Below are 20430 nucleotides of genomic sequence, written 5' to 3' on the forward strand. Positions count from 1 at the left end.
GTCAGGGTTCGACCCATTTTAAGTCTTAGGTGTTTCATACTTAGGTTAATAATAACCAGAACCATAATTTTTTTTTCAATTTTGATTATTGTCGATTGCAGTTTGAGTTCTAAAATAAGATGAACCAAAATTGCCAATAAATATGATTACCCATCAATTCTAATTCTCAAGCATAAAATAAGAAAAAAAAACATATTTCAAATCATTGTAAATTAAACTTTTTTCTTTTAAATTATTAACATATTATTTACCAAAAATTTCAACTTAATTACAATTTTCAATTAAAGATACATGTTAATATTTTTTTTTTTCAAAAACTAAAATTCATCTACTTTACATGTAATAACTTTTAGAAGAAGTAACCCATTTTAATCTCCAATTTATAATTTATTTGAAAAATTGAGGGTGGGTCTTTATATAATATATATATATATATATATATATATATATATATATATATATATATAAATACAGAATAAATATGGTCATAAGACAGAATAAATTGGTCATAAGTACCCCTGACTCTAATTGATTCCAATAAAAAGGGGATCAAAATTGGAGTTTCAATTTTGATGTTAGTTCGATTCTGGTTAAATAGATATCCATTAACACCGCTACCCAAAGCATCAATTGTCGTCAATAATAAAAGGGGGGTGCTAAGTCATCATGTCCCATTGATAACGCATATCGTTGGTGGCAATTGATGCTCGTGAAGACTTCATTGAATACTCAAAACAAACTTAACAAGCCATTAATGAGGTCTCTATTGTTAACAAGTTTAGCATGTGTTTCAATTACTTTCTATTTTTTTGTAGTTGTAATCCTTGATTAGCAAGAAAAGAAAAGAACATAATTAGAGTTACAAGATATACATTTACATGTACTTTTTACATTGATACTTTGTTCATATGCCCTATCAACAATGCATCAAAGATGTTATACTTGTTATATTCATAATTTGTGTGCATATATTGAAAGCGCCCTCGATCCGCGGGGTGCGCGGATCCCCTTTTGATTTTTGAGGTTTGGGAGTCACCACCTACTTATTATGATTTAGGAACTGAACATCGATTCTAAAATGATAAAACAACTAATTTACAAAAAAAAACTAAGTCCGGGGATCAAGTTACGGGATTGGAAGGTGTTAGGCACCAACCCCGTCTGGCAAACGTCGGTCACTACTATTTCCCAAGAATACTACATTGCTAAAAAGACTTTTCAGTTCCATAGGATTCCCACCAAAGTATGCTTCAATGGGTCTTAACTCTAAAAGGCATCTCCAACAATAATGACACAATAAAAGACTTTTCAAAATATTATCTGAATGAGTATGTTTTCAAGAAAATTCATTTATATAAGACAAACCAATTGCTAAATCAAATATCTTATCCTCTCTTTTTCTCTCTCCCCCCCCCCCCCCCCCCCATATTGATGCACAAGTACATTCTAATATATTATTTCATGATTAATGATTGAGATAATTGTGTATATGAGAATTTATATGACAACTTCTCTTCATTGTTAACATAAATTTTTTGACAACATATAATTCTAAATAAAGTAGACTATTGTATCTTGAAGGTAGATTCATCATAATTTGGAAGACCATTTATTTTTAGTGGAATAAAGATTATACATGCATCTTAAAGCAATTCATTCTCACTCCTCACCTCTAAATGTGTATTTTTTTTATGGAGGTTGATGCTAATAGATACACTTTTTATAGTATAATGTATCATTTAATTTATTTTTTTAAATAATAAAAAAGACTAATTAAATTTTACACAACTATAATCATTAAAGACTCAGCTTAGTACTCAACTTGACAAGTTTTGATAATATAACCCAAAATGCTACTAAGGTTGTAAGATTGTACATATACATTGTAACGACACTAGTTAATTTCTCAAAATCATTTTTTATAATAAAAAGTAAAATGAGCATAGATCAAAGGAAAGAGAGAAATAAACAATTGAGCAAGATTGTTTTTGTGAAATAAAAACATACATATGGCTTGCTTGTAATATGACAATGGATGAACACCATCAAGTTTATACTTAGTGAAGCAAATCTTGCTCATGAGCCCGTAACTTGCCCATTTTTTTTTAACTTAGAGCCCGACTACTCTACCCTAGGCTCGGATCCAACAAATCTAATTTCCATTTGCTCCAACTAACAAATTTTGATCATGAACTATTAGTTTTTTTATTACATCCAATTATTATTGTTGTGGTTAAGTAATAGCTATAATCAATGTCGATTAAAATTGAATTGGATGCAACATCATAAGGAACAAGATTTCCAAGATTTTTTCTTTATTAGTTAAGAACATCTAAAATAATGAATGTAGCCAACACTACTCATTAACTGTCATGTAAGTACGGTTTTCTATTTTAACAAATGTAATGTCTTAAACATTTATTACGCATCTCGATATAAATAATTGTTATAAATTATGGTATTTCGATGCATTTTAAGTTAATATTAGAATTGATCTTGTCGAAAGATTTAAGGGAATACGTTTACAACATGTGAAAAATATAATTAAGATTATAAATATATGAGATTGGATTTCAAACGAAAAAAATTGATACATGTCTTGTTAAGTGTGCAAATAACAAATCAAAATATGAGTTTTTTGTATAAGTCGTTTCCAAAAAATTCGAAGATATCATTAGATTAGTATCGAAAAATTATCCAAAATGGACTATAAATTTACATAAATTAATGTATGTAGCATTAAGTTATTAATAAAAGAAAATAATTATGTAAATGACAATTTCAGACAATGATTCAAACACCTTCGATTGAGAACTAAGAGTTTGTGAAGAAGAGAAATTTTTTTGTTTCATTGAGATCTTTGATTTAAGCCGAATATATTTGATTGGAAACAAATTCTAAGGACATGTGTGGATTGCCTTTTCTAAGTGCTTCTGATTCGGGGAGTTAAAACAATCAGTTTAGATTGAGAGAAGAGAAGAAAAGTGGTGGGAAGAGGGGTAAAAAATGTTAAATTTGATTCTTTCTAACACCGTGTTTGGATTGAGGGAAGGGAAGGGAAGAGAAAATATGCTATTTTCTCTTCCTTTCTCCTGTTTGGATTGTTAAGTGAGGAGGGAAGAAAAGCAAAATGGAGGGAAGAGAAGGGAAAAACTCAAAATTTTTGTTCCCCCCAAAAATGGAGAGACGAGGAGAGCAGGGAAGAGACCATATTTTCTATTCCAAAATTGTCCTCACTCTTATTTAAAATTTCCAAAAGAAATAGCTATTGACAGGCCGTTTATTACTACTTACACCCCAAGTAATAAAATAGATTTCAGAAACCCTAGAGGTGTACAGATTACAGAACGAAGGAGGCCGAACTCGAACTCGAGTAGGAGACGACCTCTCTCTCTCATTCTTCTGATTTTCTTCTAGAGATTTTGAAGTTCTGATTCTTTACCTTATTGGATATATGGGTTTTGTTTATATTTTCAGGGGACTGCAGATGCTGTCAGAAGATGCTTATGGGTGTTGGAAGAGCATCCCGTAATTGAGTTTCTAGTCCTTCCTGGTCACCATCTCTATAGTGGAGCAGATATCACGGTTGCTGCTGTTTCTGCTACAGAGAATCGAGATCCATGTTTCAGGTTTCTAAAAGTAAATTCTGAAAATCAAGTTCTTGAATTCAGAGAGAAGCCAGAGGAGGAACCACTGAATCCTACTGTAAGTTCCCCACTTTGTTCTCTGATGTAATGTGTCCTATTTTATGTTTAGTCTCCTATTCTCTTTTTAGCTTTTGTTTCTGTTAATTGGAGTGTTGATAAAGCGAAGGAGGAGTACGTACATAACACATAATTGGGACTTTTAATTTGTTGACAAAAAACAGAGGAAATTAAAAAAAAAAACTGTGATAGTTACGAGTTTATAGCCATTTACTTAGTAGACTCGAAGGAAAGTTACTGCCTCAAGCTTTCCACAATGTACGAAGCGTAGAGATCCCTGCAACACAAAACAGTCCAAATAAGATAAGTACCCAGAAATCACATGGAAACTATCACGAACATAGTATCAGGAAATTAACCAACATGCTCTTAAGTGGTATTGTTCACTAATGGACGATCAATCATTAAGGAGTTTTGGAGCTGGGCCAAAAGTTATAAGATAGTGGGCTGAACTAACTTGCATTCGGAGTACCTTTAGGAGCATTACTTTCAAAGTACCGATAATTAAAATGTAATGTTGGTGCAAAAGGGTTCTTTGGATGCAAAACCTGAAAATTCACCATTTCTAATGATTGAGGCAACTGGATTCTCCTTGAGATGTATTTTCAAATAGAATTCCTTTTGGGTGTCATGGATTGATCCAATGCTGTGTTTTTACAGTTTCCATTAAGTTGTAGCAGAAGGTTTTTTTCATTCTCTCTCGAGTTTTAATATATTTTCTCCATGCCCCATAGCTTTCATTTGTGTACTATCTATGTTTGTAACTGAGTATCCTTTACTCAATAAAATAAGATGAAGTTTAGTAGACTTTATCGATGTAGAATGATTTAGGATTCCTTATATTGGATCCTTAACTGGTTGCCGGAACCGTAATTTTGTTAAATTCAATACTAGGATACGTTCACTAAAATTTGAAATGGTGCAACTTCACTTTATTGAGATGATTCTTAATATTGAAAGATTTAGATTCAATTTCATTGATAAGATGGTGAGGTAACATAAAGTTTTGGGTCTCAGATTTAGTCATGAAAGTCACTATAGTTTATATTTATATAGCCCTCGCTTGTCATGTATAGATTCCTAAAACCAAATCAATGCAAAAAAAAATAAAATACTAGACCAAAGTTAATTATTTCAAAAGTAAGGGTGGGGTGTTGCTTACACACCCTATTTGTTTGTCGGGAAATATAGTGGAGACCACTGTATCTAATGGTTAATAACAGAATCTAATTAAGCATACTGTGCTTTTCCTCCCTCTTGTAAAAATTCCCTATGGTAGCTAATATCTTGATTTCTGAAAGTAGGATGGAATCTCATATTGTGTCTCTTTTATTGCTTGGGAGAGTATTGCGGCTATCTTACTACTCATTAAAATACTATATAGAGGTTGTAAGTGGTGACATTGTGATGCTTCAAGTAACCCAATTGTCCTATATTAGAATAGTTTATATATATTAACAAGAAGATACTTTCTTTTCCTTATGTGACACAAGTTCCATTTGGTTCAGTTTCACTTCTATACCACCATGTGTTTTGTAAGAGCCGATGATCCAAAATTGTGAATACTTCTAAAAATAATTTTTTTTTTTTAAACTATGTTGCACGATTGAATTTGTTTTTATCTTGAGGAAACTAATGTGATTTCTTCAATTTGTTTCAGCCCCGAACATTAAAATCCGAAGAAAAGAGTTTTTCTAGTTACAATTCTCAATTAAAAATACAGCACCCCTTGTGTTGGCCAAACCATTTAATGCACTTTTTTTTTCAGTTGCATGGTTCAATAATTTTTATAGAGGATCCGAGTGAATCTTCTGAACTTCAAACATCTTCCTCGCCTTTTTGAAGTAAATGGAATCAAAACACTTCTTCAGATGAGCCATCAAGAACATGACATCATTGTCTCCATTTAAGAACAATCGAAGTGTACTAAGAAGAGATTCGAAGAAGTAATCGTAGTAAACAACATCAGAACCTAAGATAACATCAAACACTTCTCCAATTGATCCCACATCTTTAAGCTCTCCCCATATAAGAGATTTGACATTGATAATCACACCCTTCAATCCAACTGCATTAACATTTACGGTTGCATTGAATTGAAGGTTGTAGAGGATGTGAGGGAGATCGGTGAGAGTGACATTGGCATCGATGATTGCTACAACAATAATGCCATAGTCGACTTTTTATTGCTTTCTTCTCCTCAAGAGGTAAATTAGGGCTGGTTTGGTTCTTTAGTCGAAAAAACTCGAAAATTGGAAATGGGTGGGTTTTATCAATGTCAAGTTCACAACTTTTTATTTGAAAAAAATGATGAACTTGATAGTAATTAAAAAAGCATCAAGTTCTCCAGTAAACAAAAAGTGAACTTGTCAATAAATAGTAGTGAGTTCGACATTAAAAAAAATCCTTCTGCGAGGGTCCCTTAAGTAATTTTTCCTGAATATAGAAATTTAATATTAATTTTAAGTGCAATGGTTATTTGTAGACTATGAAGGGTATAATAGTCATTTGGACTAAAAATAATTTCTTAGTATGATATTTGGTTGAAAGATAAATCTTTATCATATTCTTTATAAATGAGTTTAGGTGTTTATATTTTGTATTATTGTACAAATAGAACTTTGTTCTTTAGACTATGAAGGGTATAATAGTCAATTAACAAGAATAATTTCTCTTCTCTTCTCTTATGAATCCTAACCAAACAGGAGAAACTTGATTGTTTCTCTTCTCTTCTCTTTCAATCCAAACAGGGTGAAGAGAAACTAGTCTTCCCTTCCCTTCCCTTCCCTTCCCTTCCCTCATTGAGTTTCTCTTCCCTTCCCTTCCCTCAATCCAAACACAACGTAAAAATAGAGAAACAAGGAGGGACGAGAAAGAGAAAGAAATTTTACATTCTAAGCTTCTTCTCATTATTTTCAAAATTTCCAAAAAAAGTAATGTTGGTAGACCAACTGTTACTACTTACACCCCAAGTAAACAAACAAATTTAATTTGATTTAGAAACCCTAGAGACGCGATGTGGAACGAAGGAGGCGAACCCAAGTAGGAGAAGACCTCGAGACGACCTTGAGTAGGAGACGACGTGAGGTGTCGTCTCTCTCTCTCTCTCATTCTTCTGGTTTTTTTGAAAAAAAAAAACAGATGAGTTTCATTTGAAATTGAGTAAATATGTTGAAATTGTGAAATGGGTTCAGTTTTTAGTGTAGATTTGTTCTTATTAACTATGATCATTTTTTTTTAATTGTATTTTTATGGATTATATGTGAAAAATTGTAGGTTGAGATAGTGTAAGTAATCAAATAGTTTACAATTCTGTTCTTCAAAGAGAATGAAAATTAATAACAATTAATTATAGACCAAACCGACACATAACAATGGGTTATGTAGAGGATTATGATATCTGGTTTGTATTGAAGATTATCTGGGTATGATATCTGGAATGGAGGGGCTGGAATGAGGAATTTTCATGTAAAATAATAGTATCCGAATGTGCTCCCCATTGATTTGCTTGTATGTCTATTGTTTTTATGTTTATTTGTGTGATATAATACCGTTGGCTTCTGAAAATATATGGCATTTTGTACAAAGTTTTAGACTTTGTAGAAGGAGAGTTTCAAAAAGCTTTATGATTTGTGGAAGGTAATAAAATGGAACTTATTCATCTATGGGTTCTTTTGTTTTGAGTAGCAAGAAGTGGCTATATGCATAATAGATCCCCAAAACAATTTTGATAGAGAGTGGTTCAAGTATGTCTGATGTAATACAAAATACTTGATGGCGCCCTCTATGTAAAATACTTGGTTAATTTTTTTTTTCCAAAAAACAAGAAAGTGTCATTGGCTCTTTTAAAGTACCATTGATTGTTGAAGAATTGCAAAATGGGTTCAATAAACTGTAGAATGGAGCGAATATAGGACAATGGTGCTAGAGATACCTTTGGAACATTGAGGGATATTATTGATACCCGCTTTTAGAATGTTGCAGGCTTTCAATGCTTTACAATTATCCACTCAAAAAAAAAAAAAAAAACTGAAGGTAGCCTTGATTGTAGGAACCTATATATGTGGCGCAAATATCCTACTTGCTGACCGCTAAACTATTGACATTGCTAGGTAAGCTGAATAAGTTGAAGTTCTACATGGTGTTTAGTGTGCAAACCGAAAATAATTCTAGGTCATGCCTTTGGGTATGTGGTACTATATAAAATTACTTTTGTAATTGTGAACCCATGTGTTGAGAAGTCTTAGTTATCTTTTAGCCAGGATTGAATATTATCAGTTATGCAATTGGTACTTCTCTTTGTGCTGAATTTCTTTGTAAAACCACACCTTTGTACCATTCTTAATAGTTCATGTGTACGTTTAAACTTTTTTTTACAGCTCTTTGTGTTGTTGTCGTGTACAATTACTTGAAGTTCAAGGAATCCCCTACATCTCAACTTCTTGTTGAAAGTATCCCCGAAGGAGCAGTACAGGTTAGCTTTTTGGATCATCCTTGGTTTTTTGGTTTGGTTTAGTTTTTTATCTTCTTATAAGGATAAGCTATTATCTATTATACAAGGATTCTGAGATAGTATAATTGGGTTTCTATTTGGAGTGATTAATTTAAGTGTTTAGGGCTTTTTATTAGAGTAAATCATAGGTTCAAGGGTGTCGGTTTAGGTTAAGGAGCTAATAAACTAGGCAGATCATCTGACAGGCCATTGGGTAGGCCATCCAACAAGTCATTGGGTAGGCCATCCAACAGGCCATTGGGCAGGGTATTGGGCAGGCCATCTAGTAGGCCATCCTCTCAGCCATTGGGCATGCCATTGTTTCACAACTAGTGTTAAAGAAAATTTGCTATTGGTAACTCAACTAGTGTAAAATGGACCAAAAATGCAACGTGAATTTTATTGTTTGTATTATCCAAAAATGCCTTCAAATGATCTCTACATGAGTTACAAATTCGTGTAAAAAAATTGAATAAAAATCAGATTATTAAAAATAAAATCATAATCAAATTAATTAAAAAACAACTCTACTAAACAAAGTGAAAGCGAGTGATTTACCAAGATTTCCAATGGCTCTGTAATACGTGCTTCTTTGATTGGATTTGGGTGATTAGGGTTCAATCGTGAGGCCCTAAAAAATGTTAGAGTTCAGCGCGTGGGAGATGGAGAATGTCTGAGAGAGAGAGAGAGAGAGAGAGAGAGAGAGAGAGAGAGAGAGAGAGAGAGGTCGAGTTGCAAGAGGTCGCATTGGGAGGTCTTCACAATTTTGTAAAGTTATTAAGTAAACACGGTTTTTTGATTTTGAAGTAATTTCGTCCGTTGGATTGCGCCCAATCGAACGGCTTTGGTTTGTAGTGTAAAACGTCTAATAAACAGACATCAAAAGCTCTGTTGTTCTTGTAACCTTAATTAACTTTTTTTTTTCTTGCCTTAACTCTCTGTTATCCATTTTATATGATAATTGGTTTTTTTTCCAAAACATACATGGTTTACTTTACAGGATTGCAGTGTTCTTTTATGCATGTGGTTTACTTGTGGTGATTGTAGAAATTTTTGGACCTGATATGCTTTTGATCTTGGATTTTTTTTTATATGATGTTCTTTTACGTGTGTTGATTATTTGTGGGTGTTATAGAAATTGTTGTTTTTTTTTCTTCTTTAAAACCTTTGATTAGATTTCATAACTAAGTCACTATAGAGAATTCTATTCTTTTTGTTACTGGATTGAACCTTGGATTTTTCAGTTGGATATGTTCATTCTTTGAAAACAATTTAAAGAGACAATATGCATGTATTCTCTTTGAATTACTTTCATAACAAATCAGCTCCAAAAAATTCTGGAGTTTTACTCTATGGCATTTTTTATGGACTTGAATTCAACTCTCTTCTTCTTTGTTGTGAAATGAACTTTTTTTGGTACAGTTATTTCAGAAATCTAAGCTGTTGATTGTTTTGCATGATTCTTAAACCAATGACCTGTTGATGAAGCTAGCCTCGATCTAGAATTCATATGGCCAAAAATATCAAAATAGGCTAAAGTTTTGGTGGACTTTGGTAAGTATTGACCATGGAGATGCCTCGGATCCATGTTAATTGTTGAAAGGACCTATATTGTCATTTTTAGGAAGTAGTTTTATGTATGATGATACAAGTTTTATCATATGATAGTAGTCATGTTTTATTTTTCATATGTCCAATATTTAGGGGAGGTTTTGTCGATTTTTTTTTTTAAAACAAAAGAAGTATATAATGAGTATAAAATGATATTATAATATTTTTATTGAATAAAAACAGGTCCTGTTACTTTTTTGGAGTATAATTTGTTGAGTTATAATGTTAAAAATAGTAACCCTTACATAAAAGGGCATTCTGGTCATTTTAAATAATCCAGAATAGTTCCCAAACACAAAACTCTATCAAAAGTACTTCTGAGAGTACTTCTTAGAATCTGCATCTAAACACAATAGTACTTCAATAAGTACTTCTAACAGTACTTTAGTTCTAAGTACTTCTAGCTTGTGTATCCACACGTGTGTGTGATGGAGAACTTTAAACCTTGCTTGAGATTTTAGAAAAGTTTATAGTATCAAGGATTTTTCTAGCCAAGACCCTAATTTTAGGCCTCTTCAATGGTTGAATAAGTTGGGCAATGGATTTGTGTCCCTAGCCCTTATGAATTTTACGTTTTTTTTTTCTCTCCTACAGCGATGGACTTTGATGGGGATGTAGAGGTGTCTAAGAGAGTCCAGGTCCGCTTCGTCACTAAACTGAAGCCTCCTCTGAAAGCTCCCAAAACATCCATTGCAGTTCCCTCCAACCTTACTAGAATGGGTCTCTCTGCAGTCGTCAATAACCTTCTCTTAGCTGGTAAACCACTTATTATCTAAATCTCTTGTTTCATTTCTGATTTATTTGATTTCTGACGGTAATTGTTTCAAAATGTGCATCTAATTTATTGAAAAAGGTACTTCCTTTATCCCATTTCTTTAAATCTTCTTCTATTCTCATGTTTGTTAATTGATGAATGCTGATTTCATCAGGAAATTCTGATTTGGAACCGCAACCTTTTGATTTCATCATCGATGGTGAGCTGATTCGGATGTCACTTGAACAATTTCTTCTGGCCAAGGGCATTTCTGCGGTACCTTTCGTCCCTATTTGGCTGTTCTGTGCTACTGTTGAATTCAAATTTTATGTGTTTTAAGCTGTTGAGAGCTAATAGTTGAGAAAAATTCAATTTCTTGTAGTGGTTGTTGTTTCTTTGGGTACCCACCGAATTGTTTTATGGGTTTATGGGTTGAGTCTTGAATTGGTGTAACGAAGACATTTTTCTATCCCCATTATACATTCTCTATTTTGTTTTTCGTGTGATTCCTACTTAGAATCTGTTGCATGATACAGGAGAAAGTACTTGAAATCGAATACATAAAGGCTGTAGCCCCACGAAAACAGGAAGAGCCTTGTTTACATGATGATTGGATCAGTGCAATCAGTGGTGCTAATCGTGGGTAATGCACATGAGTCATTAAAACATTGTGACATCATATTGGTTACTTTTTATTCCATATATCAGATTTTGTTGCATTTTTGCCTACTTTGATGCATTAACTCCTTTTCTTTTAATTAAAATGCATGGGTAATGCACATATTTCGTTTCTTTTAATTTCTAGTGATATATGCTTTTCTTGAATTTGAAAATGTCACTCTAACATATGTCCTCCAACAGGTTCATATTGACAGGATGTTATGACAGTTTTGGAAGGTGAATTTTACAGCAAGTGTTTATACATTCTATTGTTTGAATCTGTTTGATCTTCATAGTGTTTCTTTTCTTGGTACATTCTTCATAAGAACTCAGTAAATTTGAAGATTGTCATCATGTGTTCCAACTTGTACCTTTGCTAGGATATGGAAAGCTGGTGGAGTGTGCACTCATATATTGGAGGGTCACAATAATGCGATTACTTCTGTCAGCATCATCAATCCAAAAGGTGTATATGATAGGATTTTATATCAATTTAATTCATTGGTTATTTGATGTAAATTTTTTTTTTCTTTTCCTTTGATAAAGGGCAAACTTGCACAGAAGTAAAAGAGAAAATAAAATTCTGCAAGTTGATTGTCTCTTCTATATAAAGAGGCTTCATAAGTTGAAATATTACAAGGGCTGATTTTGATATTGTAGAAAATTACTTGGTTGACTTACCATCAAATTTGTGGTCTTGGCAAATATTGAGCCAAGTCATATTCATATACATAAACTACTCATTTCATCTCCCCCAAAATCAAGTGTCTTGAATGTGTCACCCTCATGTGGAAAGAACCGACTATGCTACCAAACTTTTTAGAAAAAAAATATGCTATAATTTTCACGGTGTGAGATTGTCAAAAGGATTTGAAAAACCCAAATCCCCAATAAGGGGTTTAATTTGGTTCATTAGTTGATCTGACCTAATCGATAGTGAGGGACCAACTTTAAATATTCTTATTAGATCTTGAAATGCCCGAATACGAAAAAGATCTGGCCTTTATGCAATTTGAATCAGGTTTTCATTTCAAGATTTGGCATATGTTGGGTTTTACGTTTCTAGGTTACTTTTCTCAAGGTTTAAAATCTCATCCCGAGGCAATGTTTTGAATCAAGAGAACAACCAATACTGTTTTGACTGAAACATTCCAAAACCTTCCATGTATTAGAGTGTTTTGTGTCAGTCTCGGACTGGTACATATACGTTACAGCCGATACATTCCGATAGTTTCAATCATGATTTTTTAAATATTTTTTTATCTTATCTGCATAGATAGGGTTGGGATTTGGGCAATCCTTTGGTTAGGATTGGCCCTCGGAGTAGAGTTTTCTATGAAAACACACAGTAAGTTATTATTTACAGTTTCATCTCTCTTAACAGTAGATATGTTAGCTTCCCATTTGAGGATTTTAATGAATTAATCTTTGTCATAAAGGGTTCCGACACAAACATACATTAATGCTCAGTTGAAGAGTCCAATTTAGACAAATAGAGGGGTCAGATTTAATGAGGCAATACATTAGTTAGGATTGGCGTCGGGATTAGGGTTTTCTTAAAATCCTTTATTTATTTATAATTTGTTATTTTGTATCTTATTTCAGGGGAGATCTGGTGCTCCCCATTTGAAGGTTTTGAGGGTTATAATGAAGTAGTTGTAAAAGGGTTCTGACAGATCTCAAGTGGGTTTGTGGTTTAGGAGTCTTAGATAAATTAATGAGTGGGATTTAATTAGGCAATCCATTGGTTAGGATTGGCCCTGGGATTAGGTTTTCTTTGAACACCCTTAATATAATATAAAGGACTGTTGTTGGAAACGCCCCCACAATCACCATTCTAATCAAGATTAGATCATTATTTCTTCTTTTTTCTTTATCTGTTGTCTGATCCTTTTGCATCAGTGATCCTATGGAACATAATAAATTTCTCTGTAGTGAAGTGGTCTTGATAGTCGGTTGCTTTTCTGCTTTTGTTCAGTAATATGTCTACAAGTGGATGCATTTTTCCGCATTGTTGGATACATACATAAATATATACATATACTGATCTAATATATGCATATGAGTATGCATATAAGCAATCCTCATCATTTCATTTTTCATTGATTTGGAAGTGTTTATCGCTGCAGGTACTGAGAGGGGGACCAACTTACGTATAGCTACTGCTTCTGAGGATCAAACGTTGAGGCTGTGGAAGGTAAAGGAAACAAGTTACTAGCCTTACTTAGTATGGATATTTCATGTCTCTTTGTTAATCTCTTTTTCCTACTGAAAGCTTGATGCAGAAGAGCACTTAAGTCAGCCCTTGAATATTAAAGCATATAAAATCCTGCGAGGGCATAAAAAAGCTGTTAAAAGTGTTGCTGCACAGCCTTCTGGAGATATGGTAGGATCTATATCCTGCACTTGGAGTAGTTGTCAGTATCATTCGTAAGATTGAATACACAGCCTAAGCACATGGGTTTTTTTGTTACATTTGCTTAGGTATGTTCAGGTTCTTGGGACTGTACAATCAATTTGTGGCGAACAAATGAGTCTGATTCCGAAGATGGTTTAGTGTCCATAAAGAAGAGAACAGTGGATGTTGATGCTGAAGAATTCCAGACAGAGGTATCAATCTTTTATTTAACCTGAAATAATGATCAATAAGTTAGCGTTTACCCAACAAGAAAAAAAAGTTGGTGCTTGCAGTTGTTAATTTTCTAATGTCTCCCTTGTTAGCTAATTAGTAATTATGAAATTTGATTGTAAGGAAACTTATTTGAATAAAGTCCTATGATCTTTGATCTATCCAGAATCTCATTGATAAAATGTATTGCATCACCCCATGCGTATTTCTAGATGCCTTCCTGATAAACTGAGTAGCCTTAACCCTACAACCATATTTTCTAGATTTATACTTATTAGAGCTGAGGATACCAATATTCATCTCAAGTACCATCTCAAGAAACAACTTTGATGCCACAAGAAGAAAAACTTGAATCACTTAAATGGAATTGTTTCATACTTATTATCTTGGGTTTTTTTTTTTTTGTATTCTTTGGGGTAGGCAAGATGTTTTTGGCTGACCAATGGTCAAAGTTTAATTCCTGATATTCAAATCCCATGCAATTGGCTTGTTAATCCACTTCTCAGTGTGGATCCTTTTGGAATTACTCTCATACAATGACAGATTCAATAAATTTATTTGTAGAAGATCTCACCGAAGGCATACAACTACCAGTGGACGCCATATCATCATATTTATCTTATGTAGAATATTGTATATTATATATTTTTGATAGATCATATTTATCTTATATTCATTCTGAGAAAACATTTTCACTAGAAGATAGTTTGGGAAAATGTTTTGTAGAACAAACAATTTCTCGTAGAAAATGGATTGCCTGCATTTAATTGTGCATGAAAATCAGGTTTTTGGTACAAAACTAATTGCAGTGGGTGGGGATTATCTGGGAGAGTTGAACTCAATTTTTTTCCTCAGTAGCGTATGAGAAAATATTTACCTGCTATCACAGGAAAATTGGTTTCCGAAGGAAAATATATTTCTGAGCAAAATGCTGAAGATAAGCAGAGAAGAGCAAATTTTTCCAGATGATTTTTGTAGCATATGGATGGACCCTAATGTATTTATACTACATCTATTTGATGTTAAGTTCCGTCAATTTTATTATATTTTCTAACCAAGCTTCCTTCTTTCACTTTCTTATGTTAGTTTATTTTATGTTTCTACCAGCATAAGCTATTTATTTTTTGTTCAATTGTAACTTCGTATGGCAGGCGGAACCTATAGCTTCATTAACGGGGCATACACAGTGTGTGTCTTCTGTTGTCTGGCCACAACAGGAATCTATTTATTCGGCATCATGGGATCATTCCATCAGACGATGGGACATTGAAACAGGCAAAGATTCCTTGAACATGGTATGTCTTGATAATTTTATATTGGGCCTCATCGTTCCATTAAAAGGTCTGTTCTTGACATAAAACTAGAATAAATAGTATGGGGAAAACTGAGATGCTGTCTATCCCTAGAAAAGACTTTGGTGTGGATACTGTACTAAAAGATCTTGCAACTAAATGGGTTACTGTCAAATGGGAGTGACCCTTATCTGAGCTTAACCTAAGCTATCAAAATAAAAAATAAAATCCAAGCTTAACCTAACCATTCACTCGGTGGATGGTCCAAGAAGGGGAGCCCCTTAAACAGATATGTTGGGCTAGGAAGCCCAACAATTCAATTTTAGGAACCACCTATATTAGGTGTTGTGGGGCGAGTCGATGGAGAAAGAAACATGAACTTTCATGTTGCACCTCATTTTAGCTTCGGTTAAGGTGTTAATATTTTACTTGCAGTTTATTTGTTTTTATATTAGCAATAATTTACTTCGGTTTTGATGTTTAACATCTTTAACATATAGTTCTCGGGGAAAGTTCTCAAATGCCTTGATGTTGGAGGTGAAGGCAATGCACTAATCGCCGCTGGTGGTTCTGATACCGTCCTGAGGATATGGGATCCTCGCAAACCAGGTGAATTGGCTAAGTGAAACAATATAACCAAGTATTTATCGATATATTTCATCAACATGTCACTAAAGATTGCGTGTTTTTTATAGGAACTTTGGCTCCTATATTTAAGTTCTCATCTCATGCCTCTTGGATTTCTGCTTGCAAGTGGCATGAGCAATCGTGGTTTCATTTGCTTTCAGCGTCTTATGATGGGAAGGTCATGTTGTGGGATCTAAGGACTGCGGTATTGTCTTTTCTACCTCTAAGCTATCAATTTCATCATATATGTTGATCCATTTCACCTTGGGATTGCTGTCTGAACAAAAATGCTTTTTTGTTGCAGTGGCCTGTGGCAGTAATTGATTCACACAAAGACAAAGTATCTCCTTGTCCTCTCTTTGTACAATGAGCCCCACATGGACAAATTGGATTTGACTAATTTTAGTGGTCTTTGTCAAAATGCAGGTGCTCTGTGCTGATTGGTGGAAAGGTGATTCTGTGGTTAGTGGCGGAGCAGACTCAAAGCTTTGCATTTCTTCTGAAATTTCTATCATGTGAGGTAGATTTAGAACATCTTTTGGATTCACTTCATATGTTCGCCTCTGTCTCACTTGTCTTTACTTTCACCAATAAAAATATTTAGATCATACTCTCTTCTCTCTTTAAATCAATCTACTGAAATCTTCTTAAACCATTTCCATTTCTTCTCACTATTTCCAACCTACTTGCAGAGTAGGAGAGAGCTAGACCCTTTATGTTTACGTCTGTAACAGGTACAACTTCCATTTCCTTTAAGATCATAATTTCTTTTGACACACATGCATAATTAATGGCATTGAATTTTGAGGACACCTTGTCCTCTTATCAATAAATTTTCACTTGGTAAAAAAAAAAATTATGGGCATTAAATCAGCTTGACACGTCCTGGATCGGTCATAGCTTGAAAATTGTACAAATTGGGATGATCTTAACCATTCAATTAATACCCAAAGCTTGAACTTCTATAGCAACAATTCGGGTAAAAAACTGTCTATATGTTGGACGCTTAGGATTTTCCTATGGTATGTTTCTTTTTGCATTTGACCCTTCCGCGATGTGTTATAGGAGAGATTTGATTGTTTGTTTCTTGACATAAATGATCAAAACCATTATTTTTTGTTAATTTTTTTTTTCCTGCTGTACTTACGTATTAAAGTAGATCTTCCGTGACCATTTAGTGTCTATTTTTTCTTTGTTTTGCTAGATATTGAGAAGACATTATAGAGAAATCTGATTCTTCCGTTAAAATGAGGCAGGCGGGAGGATTTGGATTTCGGCATGTATGTTTAAGTCAGGCCTATACTGCCCTTTTATGGATGTCGAGGAAGTGCACAATTACTTTTTTGTTAGATGCTAAATCTATAAATGAACTGAGATGGATCTTATGTGATTGGAAGGGCTTTCATTTCCATCAAATTTTGTACGACAATGTTTTTTCTTCTCCATGAAGTGCCTCTCACAGAGAAAAACTAAACAGATGCAGAAAAGATTAAAGCCAAAATTTTGTAGTAAATTTTTAAATTTTGATTTGATGATTTGTTTAATATGATTGATTATGATAAATGTGGGTGGATTTTGCAATTATTTAAGGGTGATTAAGCCACACCCCTCCACGTTTTGGTGAATGTCTGAGATGCCATGTGCTTTTTTAAGCTGATGATCTACCCTTGACCTCGGCCTTCCTCCTCTTATAGACTTGCTAAGTTATCTAAATGCCCTCATCCCTCAAGGCATAATTGTTAGAGAGAGGATCTTGTGAAAGGAGAGGAATGGGTGAATCTTCGAGGGGAAAGAGCATTCTACTCATGATGTGTTTGATTGATATTATTGGTTTTCTTTGAGTCTATTTATTTACGCCCCCGACATGGCATGGGTTAGAATTATAGACTTTCCCTCTTGGGATACACAATTGTGCATCTTTATAAATATGTACAGTTGTGTATTCTGAGAAAAAGAATCTATGATTCTTGTACATGCAATGTCCGACGGCATATGGTGGCGTGTGTGAGAAAATCTTTACTGTTTCTCTTTTCTTGGTGTAAACAGTTTATATAGTTTAGAGGTGTCTTCTTTGTGGGTTTCCCCTTTAGGTGGGACTTGGGTTTTTAAAGGGGGAGATTGATTTTTGGTTTGTAGCTTTGCTCCTTCCTGTCCTCTCAAGGTAAAAAAAAATAATTGAAAAAAAATCTAGGCAAGAAATCAAGGAATTTTTGGCTATAACTTGAAGACTAGGGCACTCACGTCACTTCCATCATTCTATAACAGAAGACTGAGTTCAAGGGGCATGTAATCAGTTTGAAACATCGGATTCTTAGTGAACAGTTGGCATCAAAGAGCATAATCGGATTTTACAGTGATGTAGAATACAAATTTTTTAGAATTTCAACGAAGATAATTTTTCACCATTGTATTTGAATTTGAAATTTAAGAGTTCATTGGCTGTCTATTTTTAAAGTCTTAGATCAAGCCAATTTTTTTTTTTTTTTTTTTTATTTATTATTTAAATCTGTTGCACACTGTGTGGGCCTAATGACCATTAGTAAGATTTGAGATTTAACTAAATTAGTCACCATATCCCATATAGAAAATTGTAACACATCCTGGCTAAAATAAACTCTATCTTATCTAATCTTATCTTAATTTTAAGTTGCTCTAATCCTATCTAAATCCATTTAATGCCATCTTATTAATCTTAAATTGATCTAATCCTATCTTAATCTTAAGTTGATCTAATCCTATCTAAATTTATTTAATTCAATCATAATCTTGAATCGATCTAAATCTTCATAAATATGCTTCAGTGTGTCGCAATACACCTTATTACAATGTTTCATATTTAATTCTCTAACATTGAATCTATATTATAATACACAAACATTATCATCCCAATGTTTATCTCCAATGTAAGTAGGGGGGTTCAGATTTAATCTCAGGAGAAACAATTTAAATTTTATTTCTTTTTCTAAGAGTGTCCATGGGTTGGTTTCGACTTGGTTCCTATGAAAATTAGAATCACAAGCACTATATTTTTTTTGATTATGATTCTTGTTGGTTTCGATTTCGATTCTGATTTTAAAGTAAGTGGAACCAGAGCCACCAAAAATCAAGAGTTCCCGTCAATTCTGATTCTCAAGAATCGAATGGGAAAAAAAATTCTTTCTAAAAAATAATATATTATTTACAAAGTATCAACTTAATAATAATTTATTCCACTGAAAAGATGGTTTAATGACTTTTATTTCTAAAATTTAAAATTCATCTCTTTCACAAGTAATAAATTTAAGAAGAAACAACCCATTTTAAACTCCAATATTTAGTTTTGTATGAAATTTGAAGAACCTTATATGATATGTGTTAATTTTAAAATAAAGAAAAACCTTCAATCATGTATAATGTAAAAAATAAATGATAAAATAAATCGGTTCCGGGTACCTGCGGGTACCCATTGGATAGAACCTAATAGCTTCGGTTTCTATCAGTTCGATTCCTTTTTAAACCCGACTCTAATTGATTCAAATAAAAAGGGAATTGGAATTGGGATTTTCGTTTTTGGTTCAGGGTAAATGTGTACCAATTGACACCCCTACCCTTTTCTATATCCCCATTTTTTAATAATACATTTCCAACTTTCTTGAATATTCTTTTCTATCATTTTTAATAATCTCCTTTCAACTTTATTGAATTTACCTTTCAATCTCTTTTCTATTATACCCTTACAAATGTATTATCATTCAATAAAGCACAATCCTGGATCCCACTGTCTTTCTATTCTACAAAATTGTATTTTGAGGTTAGACTGTAATTTTCTAGGGTAAAATGATTTATTTATTGTCTTTTCTCTCCTCCCTCTCTTTTTCAATAATATTCCTCTAATTTTACTATCTTTCCTCTTTTACCCTAAGGAAGATACCTGTGCTGTAAACACATGCAAATACAACACATGTATCCTCTAGTTTAATTAAATATAATAAAGTCTTCCTATTGTATTTTTGTCGTCCTCTATTTCTTTTTGTTCTGTGTCCGCTAACTATTTGTAGTGAATTGAGACACTAATAAATTTGGGGGTCCAACTCAAAACTAATTGGCAATGAGTGAAGAGGCCCGGAGCTAAGGAGAGAGCGACAAGGCAATGACTGTCTAACGTGGGACTAAACTCAACACATACGGATTGGGACACAAGAAAACAATCAAACTTGATTGGAATTTGTAGACACCAAACCATCAAACTTTATTTCAATCTGAGACAAAACCCTATGATTTGGTTTGGATTCTCTCAGTTTGGCCAAGCATACATAAAATAATAGAGTTTAGTATCTGGGTACCAAAAATATATGCCAGCCCATTGTATAGACCAATAGCATTGGTCACTACACTAATATGTCTCCCTTGAAGCTTTGTACATATCATAACTCCCCTGGACAAGATGGCCAGTATAACTATCACATTGAGCACCAATAGAGTGTCCTCATAAAAATATTGTTGCAGAAAGTCCAACTAAAACTTCGATTATAAGCGAGTATATGCTGGCCTAGATCATCGTCCTTCGATTTGCAGTGGATGCACGAGCACAATGCCAATACCAAGGTTACCACTAGAGCAAGTTTGAAGACATGAGAATTGCTCCTGATAGTAGCCATTGTTGTTGTTGTTGGTCCTGTTGT

The 20430-nt window shown here is 33.5% G+C and overlaps 1 protein-coding gene across 6 annotated transcripts; it reads left to right on the top strand.

Annotated features, from left to right (window-relative positions):
- The first annotated feature begins 3214 nt into the window (after window positions 1-3214).
- On the top strand, window positions 3215-17332 carry LOC147398826 (Transducin/WD40 repeat-like superfamily protein). Of its 6 annotated transcripts, XM_086448148.1 has the most exons (19): window positions 3215-3373; window positions 3478-3705; window positions 8084-8178; window positions 9689-9750; window positions 10402-10563; window positions 10737-10837; window positions 11098-11204; window positions 11423-11458; window positions 11602-11687; window positions 13351-13418; window positions 13497-13607; window positions 13706-13831; window positions 15002-15145; window positions 15643-15751; window positions 15838-15974; window positions 16074-16109; window positions 16196-16289; window positions 16462-16503; window positions 16974-17332. In XM_086448148.1, the coding sequence occupies exons 5-17, from the start codon at window positions 10404-10406 to the stop codon at window positions 16286-16288; spliced, it is 1314 nt and encodes a 437-aa protein (XP_086304274.1). In that variant the 5' UTR covers window positions 3215-3373; window positions 3478-3705; window positions 8084-8178; window positions 9689-9750; window positions 10402-10403; the 3' UTR covers window position 16289; window positions 16462-16503; window positions 16974-17332. The 6 variants fall into 6 exon arrangements, with proteins under 6 accessions (XP_086304274.1, XP_086304273.1, XP_086304276.1 ...); XM_086448147.1 differs by lacking the exon at window positions 9689-9750; XM_086448150.1 differs by lacking the exon at window positions 9689-9750 and having other exon boundaries at window positions 17026-17332.
- The last annotated feature ends 3098 nt before the right edge of the window (window positions 17333-20430 follow it).

Source organism: Akebia trifoliata, chromosome 7, assembly GCF_017979445.1.
Source record: "Akebia trifoliata isolate Shusen 1 chromosome 7, ASM1797944v1, whole genome shotgun sequence".
NCBI classification, from domain to species: Eukaryota; Viridiplantae; Streptophyta; class Magnoliopsida; order Ranunculales; family Lardizabalaceae; genus Akebia; species Akebia trifoliata.